This window comes from Microchirus variegatus (assembly GCF_963457635.1).
Source record: "Microchirus variegatus genome assembly, chromosome: 9".
NCBI lineage: Eukaryota > Metazoa > Chordata > Actinopteri > Pleuronectiformes > Soleidae > Microchirus > Microchirus variegatus.
Genome location: NC_139810.1, coordinates 19818435 through 19840854, shown reverse-complemented (window position 1 = coordinate 19840854; position 22420 = coordinate 19818435). Strand labels below are relative to the sequence as shown.

General features: G+C 40.2%; 2 protein-coding genes across 2 annotated transcripts in view; one reads left to right on the top strand and one right to left on the bottom strand.

Annotated features, from left to right (window-relative positions):
* clstn1 (calsyntenin 1) overlaps positions 1-18962 on the top strand; it is a 33667-nt gene extending 14705 nt beyond the window's left edge. Inside the window, exons 4-19 of the mRNA XM_083895316.1 lie at positions 1372-1567; positions 2238-2446; positions 3740-3889; positions 4080-4265; positions 4364-4612; positions 5539-5660; positions 5764-5926; positions 7148-7198; positions 8197-8354; positions 8913-9061; positions 9990-10234; positions 11251-11421; positions 11610-11755; positions 12817-12952; positions 13962-14146; positions 15630-18962. Of these exons, the coding sequence (XP_083751442.1) occupies positions 1372-1567; positions 2238-2446; positions 3740-3889; positions 4080-4265; positions 4364-4612; positions 5539-5660; positions 5764-5926; positions 7148-7198; positions 8197-8354; positions 8913-9061; positions 9990-10234; positions 11251-11421; positions 11610-11755; positions 12817-12952; positions 13962-14146; positions 15630-15824 (2711 nt within the window). The 3' untranslated portion in view covers positions 15825-18962. The remainder of the gene's footprint in view (positions 1-1371; positions 1568-2237; positions 2447-3739; positions 3890-4079; positions 4266-4363; positions 4613-5538; positions 5661-5763; positions 5927-7147; positions 7199-8196; positions 8355-8912; positions 9062-9989; positions 10235-11250; positions 11422-11609; positions 11756-12816; positions 12953-13961; positions 14147-15629) is intronic.
* Positions 18963-19884: 922 nt separating this feature from the next.
* On the bottom strand, positions 19885-22307 carry lzic (leucine zipper and CTNNBIP1 domain containing). Its single transcript, XM_083894627.1, has 7 exons — positions 22161-22307; positions 21347-21468; positions 21088-21223; positions 20879-20977; positions 20679-20774; positions 20436-20517; positions 19885-20340 (listed from the first exon to the last, which is right to left on the bottom strand). Exons 2-7 carry the CDS (start codon positions 21445-21447, stop codon positions 20285-20287), a joined length of 570 nt encoding a protein of 189 aa, XP_083750753.1. The 5' UTR covers positions 21448-21468; positions 22161-22307; the 3' UTR covers positions 19885-20284.
* Between the last annotated feature and the right edge of the window lie 113 nt (positions 22308-22420).

Sequence of the window (22420 nt, the reverse complement as noted above, 5' to 3'; positions counted from 1 at the left end):
TCTCACCCTGAATATTTTTAAATTCTTACAGCTGGATGAAAAGTGTGATTTGGGGCTGATTGTACTTAGAAATATCTGTGCATGAGACATCCATTGCAGTTTGCAGACCCTAACAGTTTTTCAGCTGTCACCAGGAAACAGAAAGCTGCTTTAAACAGAAGTTTAAACAGGAGTCAGACACTTTGCTTTCATTTTGTCCTTTCAGATAAAAATATGGAAGGAAAATCCTAATTAAATTTAAGAAAATAACATTTAAAAGGGCACATGAGATGATTCCATAACCTAACCATCATGGTAATTGGAGTAGAAATGATAGATTTGGTATTTAAAGAGAACAGAGAAAGTGAAAAGGCACCTGTGATGTTTGACGTGCCCCTCTGTGATCTCTCAGGTCCATGCAGGTACAGTGACTCCTGTGGATTTTTCTGACATTTAAACCTTCAAATGCTGAGATTGTTAACTAATGCAAACTCTCTCTGCTGTAAAGTTTCTGTTGTTGCATCTTTGCCTCCGTGGATCTCTTTGAGTTAATTTCCCACCACTAATCTCTACCATTAGCATGGCTGCAGTTGTCATTTGATGTGGATGTCGAGCAAGTTGATATTTCTAACCCCAATTCTCATCCAGTACCTTTTGTTTGAATACTGTTATTGTTGATTTTATCATTTTAATTTGGATTATTTTATTTTCCTGTAGTTTGGGGTGAGAGGCAAAATTACACAGGAAGACTTCCTTAAGTAACACGACAAATATATTTGAGGTGTTTGTCTGAGAGTTTTTTTTTCTTTCACAGACTTTTTAAGATGGCTGGATTTTGCTGGGTCCTGTTATCACAGTGCTTACTAGCAATAAAATTAATTTAGTTAATTTCCTTTTAGTCTTATAAGGTCATTTGTATTCATTACAGAGATAAATGATCTTCACTTTAAATACTGTTCTGTATGTACTTAGGTTTTGGTCTTGGTTTCATGACTTTCATTAATAATACCTTACGTACTCCTGTGAAATGCCTGTTCACACATCCTTTCGGTTTTCTGCCTGCATGACTGGATGTAATGTTTTCCAGTGGCTTGAAAAAGACACTGTCTACTGTTACTAAATACCCCACACCCTCTCAACCCAACCCAGCCCCCTCCCCCAACCTACTCACCCATGTGACCGTGCTTTTGGGCTTCCTCCACAGACACCACCCACCCCAATCTACAACTCCCTGGCTCCCAAAAACCGTGGCTGATCTTTTTTGCGTGAATTTATGATTTTCTTTTTGCTTGAACATAATTGTTTGTTTTTTTTGGTTATTTTGAACAATAAAACTTCACACCTGTCCTCAGTCATTCTGACAAACTCTTCATTGACTCTTGACGTGTTCAGGTGAGATTTGCGGCTTCAGGATCCATGGACAGAATGTCCCCTTTGAGGCAGTGGTCCTGGACAAGTCCACCGGTGAGGGCGTCATCCGGGCCAAGGACAAGCTGGACTGTGAGCTCCAGAAAGAGCACACCTTCACCATCCAAGCCTATGATTGTGGAGAGGGTCCTGATGGTGCCAACATGAAGAAGTCACACAAGTGAGTCACAAGCCCCTTGACTGATCTTGACTTTAAGTATTCCTACTTTTTAGACTTTTGAAATTTCTTCTTCAGAATAAATATTGACCGCTCATTAAGTTTGAATCCCTTCTCCTTTCTTTGAACTTGTGTTCAGTTCATGTGTGAATTGAATGTGTATTCAAGGAACAAACCCAACTGTGATTCATTTTTTTTTTTTTACCATGATTTCAAAAGCGTAATTATTAAGCTTTTGAAATCATGGAGCAAATGGATTCAAAAGCTTTAATAATTATTATTAAAGATATTGAATCCATTTGTTGACCGTGAGAACTACTGAGAGATGTCATGCACAAAGCAATCTCTACAATTTGTCCACAGTCAGTTGGTAACTATGGTAACATGAAAGGGAATGAAAGGAGCTCGTTTTATTTAGAAATGTGGAAACTGTCAGACAAATACAAGAAGATTAAAACAGTACAATTAAACAGAAAGACAGTAATCATTCCCCATAATTATTCAGTACCAAAGGCTTCCCTTATGCCCTGATTTTGTTTGTCTTAGGAGATATGAGGTCTGGATTATACATATTACTGAATTAATTTATTTAGTCATCTGGAAACATAATAATAGAATATGTAGCTAAGGTTAAGGATGACCAATCCCTAACCGATATTATTTGTCCCATCAGGGCCACTGTTCACATCCAAGTGAACGACATCAATGAGTATTCACCCGTGTTCAAGGAGAAGTCCTACAAAGCCACAGTAATTGAGGGAAAGAAGTACGACAGTATCCTGAAGGTGGAGGCGGTGGACGCTGACTGCTCATTCCAGTTCAGTCAAATCTGCAACTACGAGATCGTCACCCCCGACGTTCCGTTCACCATCGACAAAGACGGTAAGGACCTTTGCTCAGTGGTCTTAAAAAAGGACTCTGGAAAACGGACAGAAACGTAGACAATAGTTTTTCTTTGTCGTTTTTGAAGACATTTTCTATAAACATGGCATCGTTTCAGGAAATGTCTTCATCCACTCGAAACCCCCATATAGTACATTATGTCAGGCCTGTTTTTGTGTGGACAGCCTCTCAGAAGCGTCAATTTTATTCACACACATCACGTTTTCTATTGATCCGTGTAAACAATGGTGCCACAAGAAGACTGCATGTCATTCGCAAGATAATACCAGTGTCCTTGGAGTGTCTCTCTGATTGGTCAATCGTTTGTGTACAGCCATAGGATTAATCAGCTTTTCCTTGCAAAAGAAAATTGTTTTTTTTACAAGTTAATCATGTGGCTGGACCTCAGACATCTAGGCTGAGCAGATATGATGCAGGTCCTGACTTGAAGGAAATGTGACAATCTGTCCGATACATAATTGGTAACAGTGGAAATAAATAAAACGAAGACAAAATTCCTTCACTTTGTATACCAGATTTCTGTATAGAGCTGCAACTAATGATTATATTCATAATTGGTTAATCTGTCGATTATTTTCTTTATTCATCGAGTAAGTGCTTGGTTGCTTAGTTTTGTCCACAAACCAAAATGATACTGTTTAAATGATTTCTTTGTTTTATGGAGCAAAGAAACCAGAACATATTCATATTTAAGAAGCTGAAAATGAAGAAAACTTGTTGTAATTCCCTTGTTTTTAACACTCAAACCGATTGAATCGATACAGTAACAGTATCATCACAACAGTAACCAGTTGAGTGATAGTTAACCCTGAGAACACGGAGTAAGACAGAGCATTTATGCTGCTTTTTCCATTACTATGGACATAAGAAGCATTTGGTAAAATCCTGGAGATGAGTGTATAAACACACACCCCCAGGATGTCCATATAAGGAGTTGTGTATTATTCCCACGGCAATTTACCAAGGGTGCCCCTGGTGCTGCATGTGCATTAGGGGTTAATCTCATTACCAAGCAATTGCCTGGAAATTGCATGAGAAATGGGACGGCATTACCATTATATTGCTGCCTAATTGTGAGATTATTACCATGTTGTTAGTGAGTTGTGCTGCCATTGTATTATTTCAGCCTGAAAGTGAGTCACATTGTGTGTGCGTAGATTTATCATTTGCAGTTCTGCACAATGTAAAATGGTATGTGTTGATTTACTTCTTATCAGGTGAAAGGCTTTTTTATACTTGAAACATTTTACTTTATTTTTTTTACTCCCTCAGGCTTTGTTAAGAACACAGAGAAACTGAACTATGGCAAGGAGCACATGTATAAGCTGACTGTCACCGCCTACGACTGTGGAAAGAATCGTGCCTCGGAGGATGTGCTGGTCAAGATCAGCGTCAAACCCACCTGCAAACCCAGCTGGCAAGGTATCAAGGCTCTCTTCTACTCGCTCTAGTTCACCAACAATCAGTGGTTAGATGTTCCTTTATTGAGCTGAATCACTGCAGACGCACAGTTTTCCCTTGAATCTGAATGAGGCTTTTGATTATTTGATGTTTTTGTGTGCTGTGCTAAAAAATGTCTCTTTACTCTTTATTCTCTGTCCAACCCTTTCAGGTTTCAATAAGAGGATCGAATATGAGCCTGGCACTGGAAGCTTGGCCCTTTTCCCCAGCATGCACTTGGAGACTTGTGACGAGCCAATCACGTCAATCAGAGCTAACATTGAACTGGAAACCAACCATATTGGGAAGGGCTGCGACCGCGACACTTACTCTGAAAAATCACTGCACAAACTGTGTGGTAAGTAGCTGCTCCACTGGAACATGTAGTTTTTATTAGATGGAATCAACTATTTTTGATATTTTCACCTATATTCCTGCTTGATTGGTTTTTTTTAGGAGCCAGCTCTGGCACTGTGGAGCTCCTGCCTGCACCAAGCAGCTCTGTCAACTGGACAGTGGGACTGCCCACGGACAACGGACACGACAGTGACCAGGTGTTTGAGTTCAATGGCACACAGGCAGTCAAGGTCCCTGATGGCATGGTGAGCACCAGCCTGAAGGAGCCCTTCACCATCTCTGTGTGGATGAGACATGGTCCTGGAGCCCACGAGAAGGAGACCATCCTCTGCAAATCTGACAAGACAGGTAACACAGATTTTCATTATTAAGTCAAACTGCATCTATATTTGTCAATATACCTTTTACTTTTCATCTGTTTTCATCTAAGTGGCATCCTTGTGAATTTGCTACCTGTATATGTGATTTAAAAGAAAAAACATTATAGCTGTAAGCTCTTTAATCTTATTGACTGTAAAGTCCGTGTCCAGTGAGGAGGAGGAGGCAGTTGATCAGCCTCTGTCCGGCTGCTTATATAAGAAGGATTACATCAGAATGACTGTGGCCTGGACAGGAAGCTCCCACAGCCATGATCTCAGCACCATTCATGACCTCTATTCATACAGTGTCTGCTTCACAGAGTCACGAATGCATCATATTATAGTTCTTTCTTTTCTATCTTTTATGTTTGATGTTTTATGGGTAAAAACATGTCTAAATACAATCCATTTAATTCTGATTTTTTTTTTTTTTTTACTACCAATCCGATTTCAGAGGCATCTTCTTCTGAGAACCTGTGAAGTCATTTTGTATATCGCAAGAACCAGAACTTAACATGAAAAAATCCCCGTAGTTAAATATTCCAGAGGGGATTATCGTGAGACATGGAATTAGGAGCTTTTGCTGGTAATTAGAGCTTACATCTAATTTACTGTTCTTAGGCAACAGTACTAAATAGGAGGGGAAAAAACATAGATCACACCAGATTTATGAGTCACCCTGCTGTTATTTCTTTGTTGCAGTTTTGATGTTGTGATTTAGTGGCCTCTTATGAATTCCTCAGTGCAATTTTAGCTAGATGAAGCAGACTGCATTGTGATTATGAGCTATAAAAATAACATTATTTTAACTGATTCTTTTGTTGGGGTACTTGATCAAAACTTGTCATCGCCTGTCTCTTCCGAATCGTTTTGGTTTTCATGTCCTTTTCTTTATTCTCTGTTTCTCCTCTGCAGAGATGAGCAGACACCACTACTCCCTCTACGTCCACAACTGCAGACTGATCCTGCTTCTCCGCCAGGATCCAGCAGAAGCCGAGAACTACAAACCAGCCGAGTTTCACTGGAAGCTCGACCAGGTCAGTCACCACGACGACCACACATTTGCATTTTAAGAAACTATATCGGATGTAGCTTTCGCAGTCGGGATGCTTTTCATTCGCTCTGTTGTGTGGTCCACAGGTGTGTGACAAAGAGTGGCATCACTATGTGCTGAATGTGGAGTTCCCCACTGTGTCTTTGTTTGTGGATGGAACCACGTTCGAGCCCTTCCTGGTTACAGAGGATTACCCACTGCATGCCTCTAAGATTTCAACCCAGCTTACGATTGGTGCCTGTTGGCAAGGTAAACACTTTCTTCTTTAAATAGAAGCAGCAAAATTAAAGAGTTGTAACACTTTTTTTTTTTCTGGCAAAAGCATTTTAATTTACAAGTAAATCACAAAGATACCGTAATGAAAAATGTGAATTCCTGTTACTGATAATCTGCCTCTGTAATTCCCTATTCCCACTGGTTAAAAAAACAATTTAATCCTGGGTTTTAAAAGGTTTTTTTACCAGTGGGTATGTGTTTAATCAGCATTCACTCCCGGGTCAAAAGACTGCAATACATTTATGTTTTATTGGCCTCTGCTCTGATCAGAATAAGCACGAAAGTAAGACCCGATTGAGTCCTGCATGGGTACATTTTCTTAAAAATTACACCCGCTCATACACGTAAAGCTCTGTAATATTATGTCTAATGCAATAACACACCCTCCTGTACCTGTTAATAAAAGCGCTGCAAACCCATTTTCAATATAATTAAAACCGCAAAATGCCAAAAGAAATATAGAAAAATCCATATGTGATCACAAAGTATAACAAAGCCTCTAAGAGATCAAAATTAATGACATATAATCCCTTCTTTGATGCTGCCTGCATCTGGCTTTCAAAATAAAAGCATTTTTGGCTTGATAAGAGTGATTTATTTTATAATGCACATCTTAAATTTAGTTTTATTATGAAAAACAAATACATTTTTGTTACCACCTGCTCCCCTGATGCTCCATTCCTGGCCCAACACTGCGACATGCATTAGTCTTCTGGCCGTTAGCATAGCTTTTAGCCTAGCTAACATTCATATTTATAGCGATTATTCTCTCAGTATCACTTAGTTCATCATTCGGCTCATCTCGACACTCATATAGTTGAACAACCACTGGTGGATGGTGATGTAAATGATGTTCATCACTTTTTTTAGCTGCTTCACCAGGGTTTAAATATTCCCGGTGTCTCTGCTAACTTTAGCGTGAGAGAGGCTTAACACTATTTATGACTGTTATTTAGCGGAAATGTACTTTAATGTTGCTTGGTAATGTTTATTTCCTTTTGCTCTGATGTTCTCTGTGTAAAATATAACACGCTTGTTATTTCATTGTCCGATGATGCCGTTATTAACTCTCTCTCGGACTCTCTATTGATTTGCACGCCGACCTCATGTAAAGAGTCTGAATTCTTTTTTTCCTGCAGCTCCTTAATCTTCCTCCCTGTCTCTCCCTTGCTCTCTTGTTTCTGTCCTTTACAGACAACTCAGGACATGACAATGACACTGAGACAGTCTCTGAGTCCACCTCAGGTTGCTCCTGCCTTTCCCTTATATTCATGTGTCCACAGTGTCCCACCATGCTAACTGCATTTTCATGTCATTTTGACTAGAATGATTCTCATACATTCTAGATAAAGAAAGAACCCTTAGCAGCATGATGCACAATGGATGAGATTGGTGTGGTCTTGTTTTTTATTATTATTATTATTATTATTATTATTATTATTATTATTATCATCGCTGCCAGATTATATTTTCCATTGTCTTCATCTGTTTGTTCACTCCCCTCACTGCTGCAGCGAGATGTTTTTTTTCACAACAACCTGAGACAGAAACAGAAATAGACGTAGAATGAGGACAAAGCTCTGACGTGGCTACAACATTTTGGATGTGCCGGCTCTTCTTTCAGAACATGACCTTCTGGTCAAAAGCAGTAGCTCCTCCCTATCAGATAACTACAACTGCAGCACACACACACACACACACACACACACACACACACACACACACACACACACACACACACACTGTGACCTTGAGATGAGGTTTGTTCCTGACTCTGCAGTGGTGCCAGATTTATTCTCATGATGCTTTAGCAAAGAAAGACACATCGCTGTTGTTCCACCTCTGACTTAATGGGATTTGTGCACTTCAAAACAACACTTAAAGTTAAATGCGTATTTAGAGCATTCTGCATTAATCAAGGTGACATCACTGTCATAGATAAATCCCTTCTTTTGGTTTATTTTGTTCTCATGTTGTCATTTTTTCCCACAGTAAGGCAGCAGTTTACCCTGCAGATGTTGCATGTGTCTACAGCCTTTTTTAAAAAATATTTTATATCATCCATCATTCTCTGGTCTGGCTCTCTGGGCCACAGGCCTTGTATGGACACACATTCTAACTTGCATGAATGCCATTCACACCAGCTTTGCACCTTGAGAGGGAATGCTTGAATGACCGGTCTAGAAACGTCTGTCGAGTGTACACTTGAGTAACTTTTGTTTCTTCCATCCTGACGCGTCCAGGCGGAAGTGGTCGAATGGCTCAGTTTTTCCGGGGGAACCTAGCAGGACTGATGATCCGCTCTGGCAAAGTAGAGAACAAGAAGGTGATCGACTGTTTGTACACCTGCAAGGAGGGTCTGGATGTGCAGCTGCCTGAGGAAGTAGCTTCAACTGTCAAGGTGAGGAGGGTGGAAGGTATCTCAGTCAGGATGAATCTATAGTAAAGTATAAATAGAGTATATAGATGTATCTAGAGGACTCGTCCTCTTTAGGCTTCAAAGAGAAGCAGAGTCGATAACGTATAAAGGGATTTTAAAGCAGTTATAAATTATGTCTGAGATGTGGCTTTCTGTCATTTTAATGTTGAAATTAAAAGGAAAATGTTCCCAATGTTGTATATCCTCTGCTCAGAGTGATCATATTTTAAAAAAATATTAAAATATTAATTTGCCTGATTTTTTTCCATCATGAATTTCATAATATTACATTTTTTCTTCTTTAATGAAAATGTCCTAAAACTGCCCGTTTTGTCCATTCCTTAATTGGGACTACTTAAAAATATAATTGGTTTATACATTTTCTTGGACTTTGGGGGTTAGTACGATGCATGTTCTAGGTCTTAAACAAACTTGCTATATTCATTTCTCTTCATCCCCCTGATGAAAATGAAAGTGCGTCTGTAGGAGACGAATCTGTCGTAAAATGACACGTACTGTTACATTTAATCCTTCTCATAGGTGGAGTTCAACCCGAACCAGTCGTCTCTGACCATCGAGGGCGACGACATTGACGCCTTTGACAAGGTCATGCAACACATCTCCTATTTGAACTCTCGCCAGTTCCCAACCCCTGGCATCCGACACCTCCGCATCTCCACCACCGTCAAGTAAGTAGCAGAAGATGGTTTCATGGTATACAACAGTATTTCTATGCATGAGTGTGAGTGAGTATGTGCAGTGTGTGTGTGTCTGTCTGTCTGTCTGTCTGTGTGTGTGTGTGTGTGTGTGCGTGCACTCATATTGAGTGGTTGTTGGAGAGAAAGAGGGAGTGGCACTGCTGAGTGTGTGTGTGTTTTGCAATTACTACCATAGTTACTTCTTCAGCTAAGCCCTTTGCTTGTGTGGTGCAAGAGTGAAAAGGGTTGTCCCTCGAATAGTGTTTTTCTTTGCTACATTCCATTCTTTATATATATATATACCAGTCTTGCAGTATATGAAACATTCATATCACAAAAATAATTATAACGGGGTTTAATATATAAACCAGTATTCCACCCAGCACTAGCTTATTATCCTCCTATCTGGTCTGTCTCGATCACGCCACCTCGTCTGTCTGTCAGTCAGCAGCTGCTCAACATTCATGAGACCGGTTGTTTTTGCCTAATAGAAATTCAGAGACTGTTTGTGTTCCTGCTTTAAGGACGGTTTGTAGGAGTGAAACAGAGGTCAATAGTTTTTTTTTCTGATTTACATAACAAAGGGAAAACAGGAGGTGTTTTATTGTTGAAAAATGATTCTGCTGTTTGTTGTCTTTTCATAGGATTGATGTATGCAGAGTGTGAAAACAGCTGTGTTTGACAATAAATAAATCAGTTCTAGTTAGCGTTTCAGCGTCTGCACCACCACTGTGTTCCTGTCAGGTGGTGCTATTATATCTAAATGAATGCAGAAAAACAACTGCAGTGAGCATTTTATATTTTGAGTTGCGCAGCAGTCTTCTTTTCCCCACAATTAGCAATTCAGGTAGCCCAAGTTTATTCATTCTCAATAGTCATGTTTGTTATGATCCTTTAATCTTCCCTCTCATTCCTCCAGATGCTTCAACGAGGATTCCTGCGTAACGGTGCCAGACGCTGAGGGCTACGTGATGGTGCTGCAACCTGAAGAACCCAAGATCAGCCTGAGCGGCATTGACCACTTTGCCCGCAGTGCCGCGGAATTCGAGAGCCAGGAGGGCGTCATGCTTTTCCCCGAGCTGCGCATCGTGAGCACCATCACCCGCGAAGTGGAAGCAGATGCAGAGTCTGAAGCAACAGAGGGCGCTGACGATGACCCCACTGGTGAGAGAAATGCACAGAGGGACACCGAAGTAAACCCTGATAACATGAATTCCCATTTTCTGTAGATTTTCACTCACTCTTTGAGTTAACTCTGCTGTACTGTAATGTTGCTACACAGTGTTGACCACAGTGACTGTACAGTTGATAGCTGTGTGGACATACAGTAGCTGCTGAGGATTATGTCTGGATGCTGATGGGATTGGACAGAGAGAGGGAGAGGGAGGCAGCGAGAAAAGAGATGTTTACTACTTTATGGGAGGGGTCAGTTGACCAGCCGTGCCATCTGTTAGGGCTGTGTATGAGCGAAAGAGGAGAGAGGGTGTGTGTGACACAGATACAGGGACATACAATGCCCTGCGGTGTGCAGCGAGACATAAGGCACACACAAGGGCTTAGAGGGATCTATTGATATTACCTGTATTATTATCCTGCCACACCTCACACAATCAACAAATGAGGTGTCACAGTAGATGAACTGCAACTGCATGTCATATTAATTTATTTTAAAAGTAAGAGTTCTTCTATGTGTCTTACATCTCTGTTTTTTAAGATTACTACAGAAAGATAAACATCTAAACTTGGACTTAAACTGATTAATGTACACTGCTGATGTAATAAATACCATTTGCTTTGTTAAGAGGGTTGTGATCAACGTGCAGACTTCCATGATGAAGGACAGATGTCAAAGCTTACTATATTTATTTGTGTCATACATGTTCCTGACCAGGATTGTCTGTTCTTCTCCCTCCTGTTCATTGTCCTCAACTTCAAACCTTCACACCATACTTTTCTGTTGTCTAATCTCTCAAAACAGACGACTCACTTGTTCCTTCTGTTCTGACTTGTTTATGAATCTGACTTAAAATGGTCATTTAACATTCAAGTATGGGTGTGTTAACACATCAGAAGGAACCCCCCAAAAATACTGATACATTACAGACACAAGAGACAACTATAAATCTGTGTAAATGTATTATTATTATTGATGTTTTTTTCCCCTTTCATTGTTCATTCAGTCCAAGAAACAGTGGTGTCGGAGGAGATCATGCACAACCTGGACACTTGTGAAGTGACTGTGGTGGGAGACGAGCTGGACGGGGAGCATGAGAGCCTGGACATGGACATGTCCCAGCTGCAGCAGCGCAGCCTGGAGATGAGCTCTTCTAACCTGGGCCTCGTCATCACTGGTAAAGAGCACAAAACAATCTACTAAATAGAAGGAGAATCCCTAGTCCTCAAAAATAAACAAATATTAAAATTGTATAAACTATGTGTGTGTATGTGCAGGCGTTCAAACTGTCAACCACATTCATTATAGGATTCCATTACATCACTGTTTTTCCTCTGACACAACCTCCCCTCTGTTGTGTTCTAGGTGTGAACACCATGTCCAACTACGAGCAGGTCCTGCACCTCATCCGTTACAAGAACTGGCACACTGAGGCTCTGTTTGACAGGAAGTTCAAACTGGTCTGCTCTGAGCTCAACGGCCGCTACATCAGCAACGACTTCAAGGTCGAGGTACGACGGAGCTTTTCGTCAGTTAGGCCGCGTTAACACTGACGCATTCACAACTGAAATGTGCAGGTCAAGCCCTTCTTTTCCTGCTCAACTTAACTGTAATCTAAAATGAAGAACTAGGAGACTGAAAAGGTTTACATGTATGGGGACAATATACAATTCTATGGCATATCTCAGCTCTTACATTATTGGGATAATTAGGAATTGGGAAACGTTCAGAAACTTTTTTTCTAACAATACAATAGTTTGTAACAGTTTTTATTAATGTTTTTTGTAACTTAATGGTAAATGGTTTGAGTTCATGAGTTCATCTTTTTCCTTTCCATCTGCATCATGTGCACAAACACAGACAGTGAATGAACAAGTGTATGAATATCTTTATTTTGGTTATATTTATATAGAAGCAAACATTAAGCAAAATCATTTAACACAAACGAGCCAATAACGGATGCATGGTTTATAGGGAAAAAACAGAAATGTAGAGAACTTACACAAAACTGAACTGTCAGTTCGCGTTGTAAGCTGTAATTGTTTTACATTTCAACCTAAATTTGAACCCCAAAAGAGTTTTACACAATTTCAAATCATCATTTAGAGTTAATTCCATAACTTTACCCCCAAAACTGACACACATTTGTTTTTACTAGTTTTTCTCACTCTGCTAGTTTCACACTAAATAAATAATCCTCATACATTATGATTTTTATTCTCTTAGTTTAATGAATGTCTGAATGCAAACCAAGAGTTGTATTCATACAAATTAGTCTTAGTTCTATGAAAAACTGATTAGTGGATTCCAAATATCCAACATTGTTTTTATTCTAAATGCCCTTTTGTGAAATTTAATGATTGGAAGTAAGTTTGTTTTATTGTATATTACCAAATTTGACATATAAGGCATTAAAGAGTACTGTACAATATCCTAAGACAGTTTTTCCTCAATATCTTCATCTGTTCAAGAATAATATGAAACATCTATTACAATAATATTGTAAATCATATTTATTTGGGTCAGGAGAAACACCCACTTACATGTGTGATTTTGTTTCTAATCCCTCAAGGTGAATGTAATCCACACGGCCAATCCTGTGGAGCATGCTAACAATGCAATGGTGCAGCCCAATTTCATTAACCCCATCCATCACGCTTCTGTGGATCTGTCCGGTCACAACCTGGTCAACGCTCACCAGGCCTCAGGTATGGAAACAAGGTTTTATTTAATGACTGAATAATGTTTTTGTCCAGGTTATCTTTAATATTATCAAATAGCAACCTTTTAGTAATTGTGTGGAACTGATCATCATGTTCAAGGAGACAGTTGTTACAGTTAATCTCATTCATGCAGGCATAATGATGGTAGTATCTGTGTATTTGTTATGCTGTAGATGTATTTTAATTTCAAAATAGCCTAGGGCACATATGAAACTGGCTGTTTGCCTTTTTAAACACTGACATAAATCAAGAAATTTGAGTTTGAGTGCTGTATAATAGGAATAGGAATAGGAAGATAGGAAGAAATACCAATATCACAAAATTGAATTTGAACTACGAAGCTGTTAACAACACATGACATGCCGAGTCATTTCAAAGACACCATTTTTGTACAACTGTAAATATTGTCCTCCCAAAGAAATAAACAGCCCATACATGACTCGGCTAAAATGCTTTTGCTGATTTTTATTGTCCGTGCATAGTGAAGCGTCGGATATATAGGATTTTCCATCTTCATCATCTGGTATCTGATCCAGTGATTTTGACCAGTATCGGGCTAATACTGACCGATACTTATTTCCATCCTTAGCGCTGTCTGTGACATCAGTACAGTCGCAGATCAGAACAAAACCTTTTATTTTCCAGCTTGTATAATCTTCTTTCACTGTCAAAGACAGACTCATTCCTGTTAATACGGGCCAAAGTGGATCAGGCTGGCAGGAGACAGGCAAAGCTATTTAAACAAAGACACACCAGCATTAAACTGCAGTTTACCAAGAGCCCATTAATATTGGCTTTGGCTCACAAAGAAGCTGAAGTCCTTGAAATGTCCTCAGCCAGACACAGAGGCTGTGTTGGTCCACGCGTAAATCTATAAATCTAGAAGAGGGTTTTTATGTGCGAGTGTGACCATGAGCAACATTGAACATACTTATCATTTTGTGCGTGTCTGTGTTTGTTTTGTTTGTTGTCCTCCCTCCCTCCCTCCTCACAGTGGTTCCCAGCGCCGCCACCATTGTCATTGTGGTGTGCGTGAGCTTCCTGGTGTTTATGATCATCCTGGGCGTGTTCCGCATTCGCGCTGCGCACCAGCAAACCATGAGGGACCAGGAGAACGGCAAGGAGAACGAGATGGACTGGGACGACTCTGCTCTCACCATCACCGTCAACCCCATGGAGGTAAAAACAAGAAAAACAAAAGGCTCTTGCAAACAGAATTTCACTACTACAAAAATAAAATGTCCCAGACAGCTGTTTCACCTGCTCATGCTCTGTGCACAGATTTATCTGAGCTCTCATAATTGACTCATGGGGAAACCTTAGAGAAGAAAGCTGCGCCAAAATCCATAGTTGAATTATCTGCTTGATGAGTCAGGAATCAATGTTTGAACAGTGGACGAGTTACAGCACATCCGTTCAGAAGGAGTAGATTTGGGGGGTCGGTCAATGACGGTAAATATCTTATTGTAACTTGAGAAGTGAAATAGAGGTTTTTTTGTGGATGAAGAAAACTATAATTTCTATCTAAGATGTTTTTTCCATCTCTTGAAATTTTAAGTATAAGTAAATTGTGCTGTGTTCCTGTTCAATGACTTGCAATAATGTTAAAAAATGGGACTAGACAGGATTCTATTAAAAGACATTTTACAATATCAGTATATGGTAAAACACATTCATTGTGATTTATAAATGTGCTTAAAAGAAAACTGTGAACATTTAGGTAGGTTGTTGTTATTATTATAATAATTAATGTTTTTCCAATAACATTAACTATTGTTCCACTCCAGTTTGGCTTTTGTTCAGGTGTCAGGGTAGGTCACATTCTTGTCTGAGATCAAATTTTAGTTGAGACAACAATTTGGTTTTCTTAATGTCATGTAAACACGTTAATCTGACAAATCCGAATAATCTAAAATCGAGCAAGTCTTATGGGCCTTTTCCAAAATAGTCCCGGCTCGCCTCGGCTCGCCTCGGCACGGCGCGGTTTAGGTTGCATCTCTACTCCAGAAAAAGAATCTACTCAACGTGGGCGGAGTGATCACTGCACGACTGCTTGAAACTGCAGTGACTTTGTTTTACACACTCAAGCGAGTGACTAGTGACTTGTAAAGCAGTTCATCATTTGAATCAAAACTATTTATAAAACTATTTGTTCAGTGTGTCCTATATGACCGGAGCACAGACTCCGTCTGACACAGTCACCAGACTGAAATACAGCGGCAATGTGATGCCGGTCGAGGACCAGACTGCTCTGTTAAATATTGAGATTTTAGACATTTCCCTGGTAATTGTTCACCCACGTTTTTAGGATTGTTAACTAGTTATAACCAATTTACAGTTTGCCACAGCACAGAACCACAGCACGATCCGTCTCACTGTCCGTCTCGCCGGTCGCTGTTTGTTTTTCTGTGACGTAAAGGTCAACAGGAAACTGATTCAATACGCACTAGCTTATATAGAGAGATACAGCGCCACCTACAGAGGTGGAGTCAGACGTACGCGGCCAATACATGTAATTTTCCTCTCTGCATGTATACTCGGACTCATCGCGTTGTCCGACTGCACGACTCAGTCAGACTGCGGCCTTAGCTCGATTAAACCGCGCATGTGAACGCACCGAGTGACTTCCCGCCAATAACCTCCCCCGTCCTCTCCAATTCAGACGTACGAGGACCAGCACAGCAGCGAGGAGGAGGAGGAAGAGGAGGAGGAGAGCGAGGACGGAGAGGAGGAAGATGACATCACGAGCGCTGAGTCAGAGAGCAGTGAAGAGGAGGAGGGCGCGGAGCCGGAGGACCAGCAGGGGGCCAGCAGACAGCAGCAGCTGGAGTGGGACGACTCCACCCTCACCTACTAAAGCCACACACACACACGCACGACACACACACATGTACAAGCTATCTCTGACATACACACATCACCAACTCACACTTACTCAGAACCTCATCCTCAGTTCTTCACTCCCCCTCTCCCGATAGTTTCATGTCTTAAAAAAAAAAAAAAAGTCCCCTCCTCATCATCATGGTTTCCCTGTCGTTATCTTAGTGGTGGTAACTCAGTGTAGTGTAGTCATCACCGGATTGCTGATTTTTACTGTTTTTTTTATTTATTATATTTTAATTCCCAGGAAAACTTGGCCTACATTAGTTTTGAGCTGTGTGAGGAAGCCAACCCTGCACTTTCTGTTCTTCTTTTTTCTCAGACATAAGGCATTCAAAAATTGAGAAAAATGTTTCCCCCCCCCGATGTATATTCTCGCTTAATGCTTTTTAGACTTGTTTGCCGCTATAAACTCTCGCGTTTTCTTGCCGCAGTAGTCCACAGTGAAACAAAACGACGCTTTTAACAAGTAGACTGTATTTTTCTTTTTTTTCTTTTTTTCTTTTAGTGCATGAGGATATTTTGAAAAAAAGTCATATGTGTAGAGAAATAAATTGCTTTTTAAAAGATTTTGTAAATATAAAGAAACCATGTAATTAGTCGATGTGTTAGTGAAGGCCTGCTCAACGGGGTCCAATATCTAAAATGACGCAGTATGTAATGTAGAATATTTGTGTCACAGAGGCTGTAGCATGTTGCTAAATTTACGCAAAGGCTGTTCCATCATGCTTGTACAAAAATAACCCAGGACTTCTATTTTTTATTTTTATTTTGCAAGGAGGAAAAAATGATGTATCTTCCTGACGTGATGTGAGCAGGACCGGTGGATGGTTTCAGCTTCGTATTTGCTTTTGCTTTGCTTGCACAAGTGGCAACGCTCCACTCCAATGTGTCACATGTATTTCATTCCTGATAGATCTCACTGTTGTACAGAAGGGATTTTTTTTTCACTCGGGAATATAACGCTAATGTATAAGTTGACATTTTTGTCGTGTAGAACGGTAACAAACTCCAGTACAGCAGGCGCTGCCGTGCTGTTAAATCTGGAAATATGGGTACGGACATTTCTTCCACTTCCAGCGTAACTGGACAAGTAGAGAAATTTCTTCAGCAGCTTTAAAACAGTTTTTTTGCCGGTATTTCAGTCCCGACAGAACCAGGGAGAGAATATTAAAAAAAACACCCTTCAAACGACTGAAGGAGCAGATTTATGACAGTCAGAGCTTTGGTGACGTTGGGTTGAATCTTGTAGTCGCTGGTGTTTATTTTTGGGAAGACGAGTGAAGTTGAAGCACTTCTCAGGATTGCTCGGTTACAACTTCATCTTCCACGGCTCAGCTATTTAATCTCAAACAGTAATAATAATACGTACAGTTGATGCATTTTAAGCCGCTTTCTCACTGCAAAATAAGCAGCGACTCGCTCGTAGGTAAATGAATCACAGCCGAGGACTTGGCTGCTTCGTTTGCAGCGGGAAACACTTCAAAATGTTTGAATCTTTAAAATGGAATATTTTTCTTTGCAGTAGACCACTAGATTTTATTGTACATGGAACTGTACTGTAGAGTTATTCTAAGATATTTGTTTACATTTGGTAAACCTCTTTTCATTCTGGTATTGGTATCAATGAGCTTATACAATTGATTGGGAAAATGTGTCCAACCTCTTCTCTCCTCTCAGACACTGTTGTAATATTGAGTGTTCGTCTCATGTTTTTTGTGTAACGAGTAAAATGTAAACATTTCCTAAACCCTGCGTTAAATTAAATCGGGTCAGATTTGGGGTATTGAAGTGAGCAGTGATTCGTCATGAGCGTTACAGGGCCCATATTTTGCATGCAAATTTATTTTCAGAAGGCCGAAGCAAACACTACGAGCTCTCATTGAAGACGGTTTACAGGCTACTTATCAGGATTGGAGTCACATGGTTGAGTTTGGGCTTTTAAGTTGTATTAAATTATTATTTTTTAGATGTTTGAAATAAAGTGACAGTCTCCCCTCCGTGATGACTCGGACTTAGCAAAAGGAGAAGAAAGTCTGAGGTTGAGACGGGGAGTGCCTTTTGCCTTTTTTCAGTCATGGTGAAATTAGCAGGTCTAACAATTACACTCATCCATGCTTTCTTTTCTTTTTCTTATTTGTGGCATTGTTTTATTTGTATTTGGTTTAATGCTAGAGTTCTCATTGGGGGCTGGGGAGTACATTTGACTTTTTACGTTTGTTGTAAACAAAAGTCAGCCGCTCGTTTTTAACATTACCAAACATTTCACATAGATGTCATGTGTTCATGTCGATGTGTAGAGGACGTAGATCCATGTTGTATCTTCGATAGATATTGTACTTATTCATATTGACGGAATCCACCTTTTAAAAAGATGCACAATACATAATGAATTTGCTTTGGCAGCATAGGAGGGTAAAACACGGTTAAATGAGCTGTATATGTGTATAGTGGAAGGTGATTTTGAATAGTTTCCTATTGCCTGAGTTTTGGAGAAATGATTATTTGAGGGCAGCATGAAATTCACAAGAATAAAAGCCTGTTGACTCTGAGAAATGGTCACAGTTTCATCCAGTCAAACACTTCTTATCCACACATTTCGTCTGTAGTTTCAAGTTTGAGACTGTGGGGTCACTGGCATGTGCACGCTGACTCTGACGTCACGTCTCCATGGCGACTCCTCCGTGTCCAGGTTTCTGGGTTCTATGATTTGTGATGGGCCCCTGAGCTCAGCGGAAGTTGGTTGAATTTACTGAATGTCACTGCCTAACAAACTGAAATGCAGCCGTACTGTAACAACACGAAGATGTAAAGGGGGAATTTTCTCTGCATGAACCACGCGTTTGTGTACGTTCCGTGTGGGATGGTGAGACTGGAGTGAGAAAAAGTGACGTGATTCACTACCGATTCTCATACTGTCCGTTTCACACGTCCACACCACTCCAGATATATACTTTGTTTTTTGTTTCTTTTAAACTTTTGCTCAAGGAAAGAAGGTTGAGTTTTTGTTTTTCCTTTTTATTTTTTGAACAGTTGGATGTTTTCCTTTGTGCTTGTTGGAGCTGCTCTCACTTTTCTACCAATTGAAAGGCAAATTGTAGTGAAGTCGATGCTTGCTCGCAAACAAAATAAAGGATTAAGAGATGGTATATAATGGTCTGTGTGTGCTTGTTTTCATTCAGTGTATCACCAGTGCCTGCAGTGTTGATGGAGCTCCAGTGCCTTAAATATTGAGCAGCGGTGCCCTCTGGTGGTAAAGGTTGTGTGTAAACTTTCCCAAAACAACACTCCCCGTTAAATTTGTTTAATTTGTCCCAGGGCTCCAAAACTGGGTAATGATCTAGAAGATGAAATACAGTTACACACTAGTTTGAAATGCGAGACAATCTGTGAAAATAGAGAGCCTGTTCTGTAGAATTAAAGAACTAGAACTTGTAGAACTAAATTGTTACTCTAACTGGTGACTGAAGAAATGCTTATATTCTACTTGTGAGCACCATTTTGCATCTGGAAAGCGACCACGTCTGAATAACCACAAGCAATTCATTATAGTGAATGACTGATAATTATACGATGTCACAAGACCCTACACACAACACACTAAACTGCAGCTTGATAGGTTTTATAAAAAGGCTTATGTTTGGTAACTTCTCAGATGTTATGTTTATTAAATGCTCGGTCATGTTTCCACCCACTCCTCTCTGGTTTTGCATTTGTTTTCTAGTCCTTGACTGATGCAACTATAGGCTCTGGTCATTCGGATGCTCAGCTGCAAGTACGATTGCCAGTTGACAAACTGCTGAATACGGTCAAGTTGCATTAAATCAGCGGTTCTCTAACGTTAAAATACAGTGGTGTAAATGGGCCGAGGACAGTCAGCTACAGACTTTTCACAGGAGGCAGATTTATTCACTCCACTCTGATCACATACAGTGGAACAGTATTTTTGATTTTACCACCAGAGGAAGCTTGTGTACCACAGTTTGAGAACCACGACACTAAATGAAAACTATACTCTACTTTGTTTGCAGTGTTGTATGCATGTTATTTCCTTCACAGCCTCGTACACAGAACAGTTAAGTTAAAATGACATTCCATGTTGAATATTTGCCGCACTTGCGCAGGAAATCCACATCTTGGTCATAGCACGGATACACACATACATTCAGAGCAGCGAAGAAATTCACTGCCTCAACTATCCTCCATATTTATGTACACATCTTCCTATTCGCTCGTACCTACAGTATAATACAACTGTACACAACAGACATTTACAAAGGTTTGGGGACATATAAAAACATACTGTTTAAAAAGTGGTCACATTCACAGCCAACACCTAGAAGTGCATCAATTGTTTACAAAATCAACAATCAATTGGCACAATTTTTTTCTTCAAGATAATAACAGAGTTAAAATGTATACTTTGCAGCAGAATAATTATGCTTTGGTGTTCACACCAGAGCTGGCTAAAGCCATAATTTTGTCCTCGGACCCTGAAAAAGAATAAAAACAAAATAAATGTGAACGTTCATCTAAATCATTTGTGTTATTAAATGTTTTTTGTGTGATCACACATATTTATTCTCACCTGGGTTTGCGGTCACTTTTTCAAACTGGCTCAGGGTCGCTGTAGCGTTTTCAGTGAGAAAAGTCTCGTCCTCTGCAGTGAGCTGTCAAACAAGACAAAGGCAAAACAAAATATGGAGCGTGTTGTAGCAACTAGTCACACTGACATGACTACAATAAGTCAGCGGAGTAAATTTAAATGTCACAAGCAAGTGAATCATAGGTGGGGAAAAAACATCACATCTCTGCTGTGAGCATTCCTCACCTCCTCTCCCAGTTTTCTCAAGGCTGTGAGGATTTCCATCTTCTGCTGCATGTGCACATCCCGCGACAGTTTCCCCACCATGACATCCCGATCCATCTGCGCAAGAGATCACACAGAACAATTGTCAGGACAAGGGTTAACACATTAAGTAATTACGGATTAATTAATTTCACACTGCGCTTGAAATTCTAGGCACTAACCTCTGCTAGTCTTAACCTCAGCTGTCCTGGCTGCTTCTTGGCAAAAAGACGGATCACCTCTGGTGTTTTGAATGCTTGGCTGATGGCAGCCTGGATTGCCTGATGAAGACAGAGGCATTCGATGGAAATTCAAATCACTGTGTGAAGATACTCCCATTAAATGCCACTTCAATAACAGTAATTATACACGAGCCACCGACTGTCCATACCAGCTGCATCCCACCGAGTTCATCCACAAGTGTCATGTCTCCTGTCATGATCTTCTTCAGAGAGTCGTGGAATTCACTCAGTTGTTCCAAGGTTTCCTTTTTTGTCTCCTCATACTCTTCCTCGTCCAGCTCTTCTCTGGAATAAACAGAGAGGTCTTTAAAGTAATGCATATTCTGGCACAGGTCAGACCCCTGTGACCCTCATGTGGAGGAAAGAGTGATAAAAAATGAAGAATGAGAGTATGTCTCTTTACTACACCTGCATTCCTCCAGGTCCTGAAGCTGCTGCATCAGTCTGTCAAGCTGCTCTTCCATATTCTGCCTCAGTTTTCCAGTTTCTGACTTCCCACGTGAAGCCATCCTTTTCAAAATGTGTCTGACCTAAATGTTTTAAATGAGAAAAACAGAGAATAAGACAAGAACCAGACGCTGAATGTGACATGGACCATCTTCCCACTATGACAATGTGGGCTGCTGAGATCTTGTAGGTGGGCATCACACAGAAATGTAAATAATCCTCAGCTGCACTCCGGTCACACAGCCTGGTATATACAGTGGATATACAGTATATTTCTGAATATTTCTATTTCTAGAATGTTTCAGTAGGTGCAGAACATCAAAGAGTATCTCGGGAACATACAAGGATACACATGCCAATAGAAACCAAAAAGAAATGGTGAGTAAGAACAACATGGGGCTTCTCATGTATGGCCAAAACTGTTAAATCACACTTGTTAAGATCAATACCGACATTGTTGTTTATTAGTGGAGACAAAATGTTAATTTTGTTCAGTGTTGTGCTTCATTCTTGCTTACGTTCAAATCGGGGAGTGTATATCAAAGGCTTTGCTACATTTTTAATGTCCTCTCAGACCTGTGAAGTTTGGCGGAACTGCAGTAAATCAACTTTCACGTCAACCTAGCATGCTAACTGTAACAAACGAACCATCCTGGATAAACTGTGTCTAATGTTTGTACTAAAAAGGCAACTCTCAAATGTACAGACTTAACAAAACTAGCAGCTGTTGAGACGAATAGCCTGTTAGCATGCTAAAAGAAAAACAAACACTCACCGTGTAAACAGGTGTAAAAACAGCCTTGCGGTGAGTCAAATGTTTGATTTAGGTTTGACTACAAAGCAACTAAATCGCGCTCACGAACGATAGACTCTTAATAATAGACAATAACGCTGTTATTGACAGACATTTGTGTTGTTTGTGAGCGAGTTTGTGCTTGTGAACGTAGCTCGGCAGGAGCAGCCGTGGGTGTGGCTGACGCGTGACGTCTCTCCGTTCTCTGCTCCGACCAATAATGTTCAACATAACATTTCCCA

What these genes read in the sequence shown, in the direction of transcription:
- lzic (XM_083894627.1), bottom strand. Translation starts at nt 21,447, where the DNA reads ATGGCTTCACGTGGGAAGTCAGAAACTGGAAAACTGAGGCAGAATATG. An exon ending in AACTCGGTGGGATGCAGCTG is followed by an intron (nt 20,978 to 21,087) that starts GTATGGACAGTC and finishes TGTCTTCATCAG; the next exon opens with GCAATCCAGGCTGCCATCAG. An exon ending in TGAGAAAACTGGGAGAGGAG is followed by an intron (nt 20,518 to 20,678) that starts GTGAGGAATGCT and finishes CTTGTTTGACAG; the next exon opens with CTCACTGCAGAGGACGAGAC.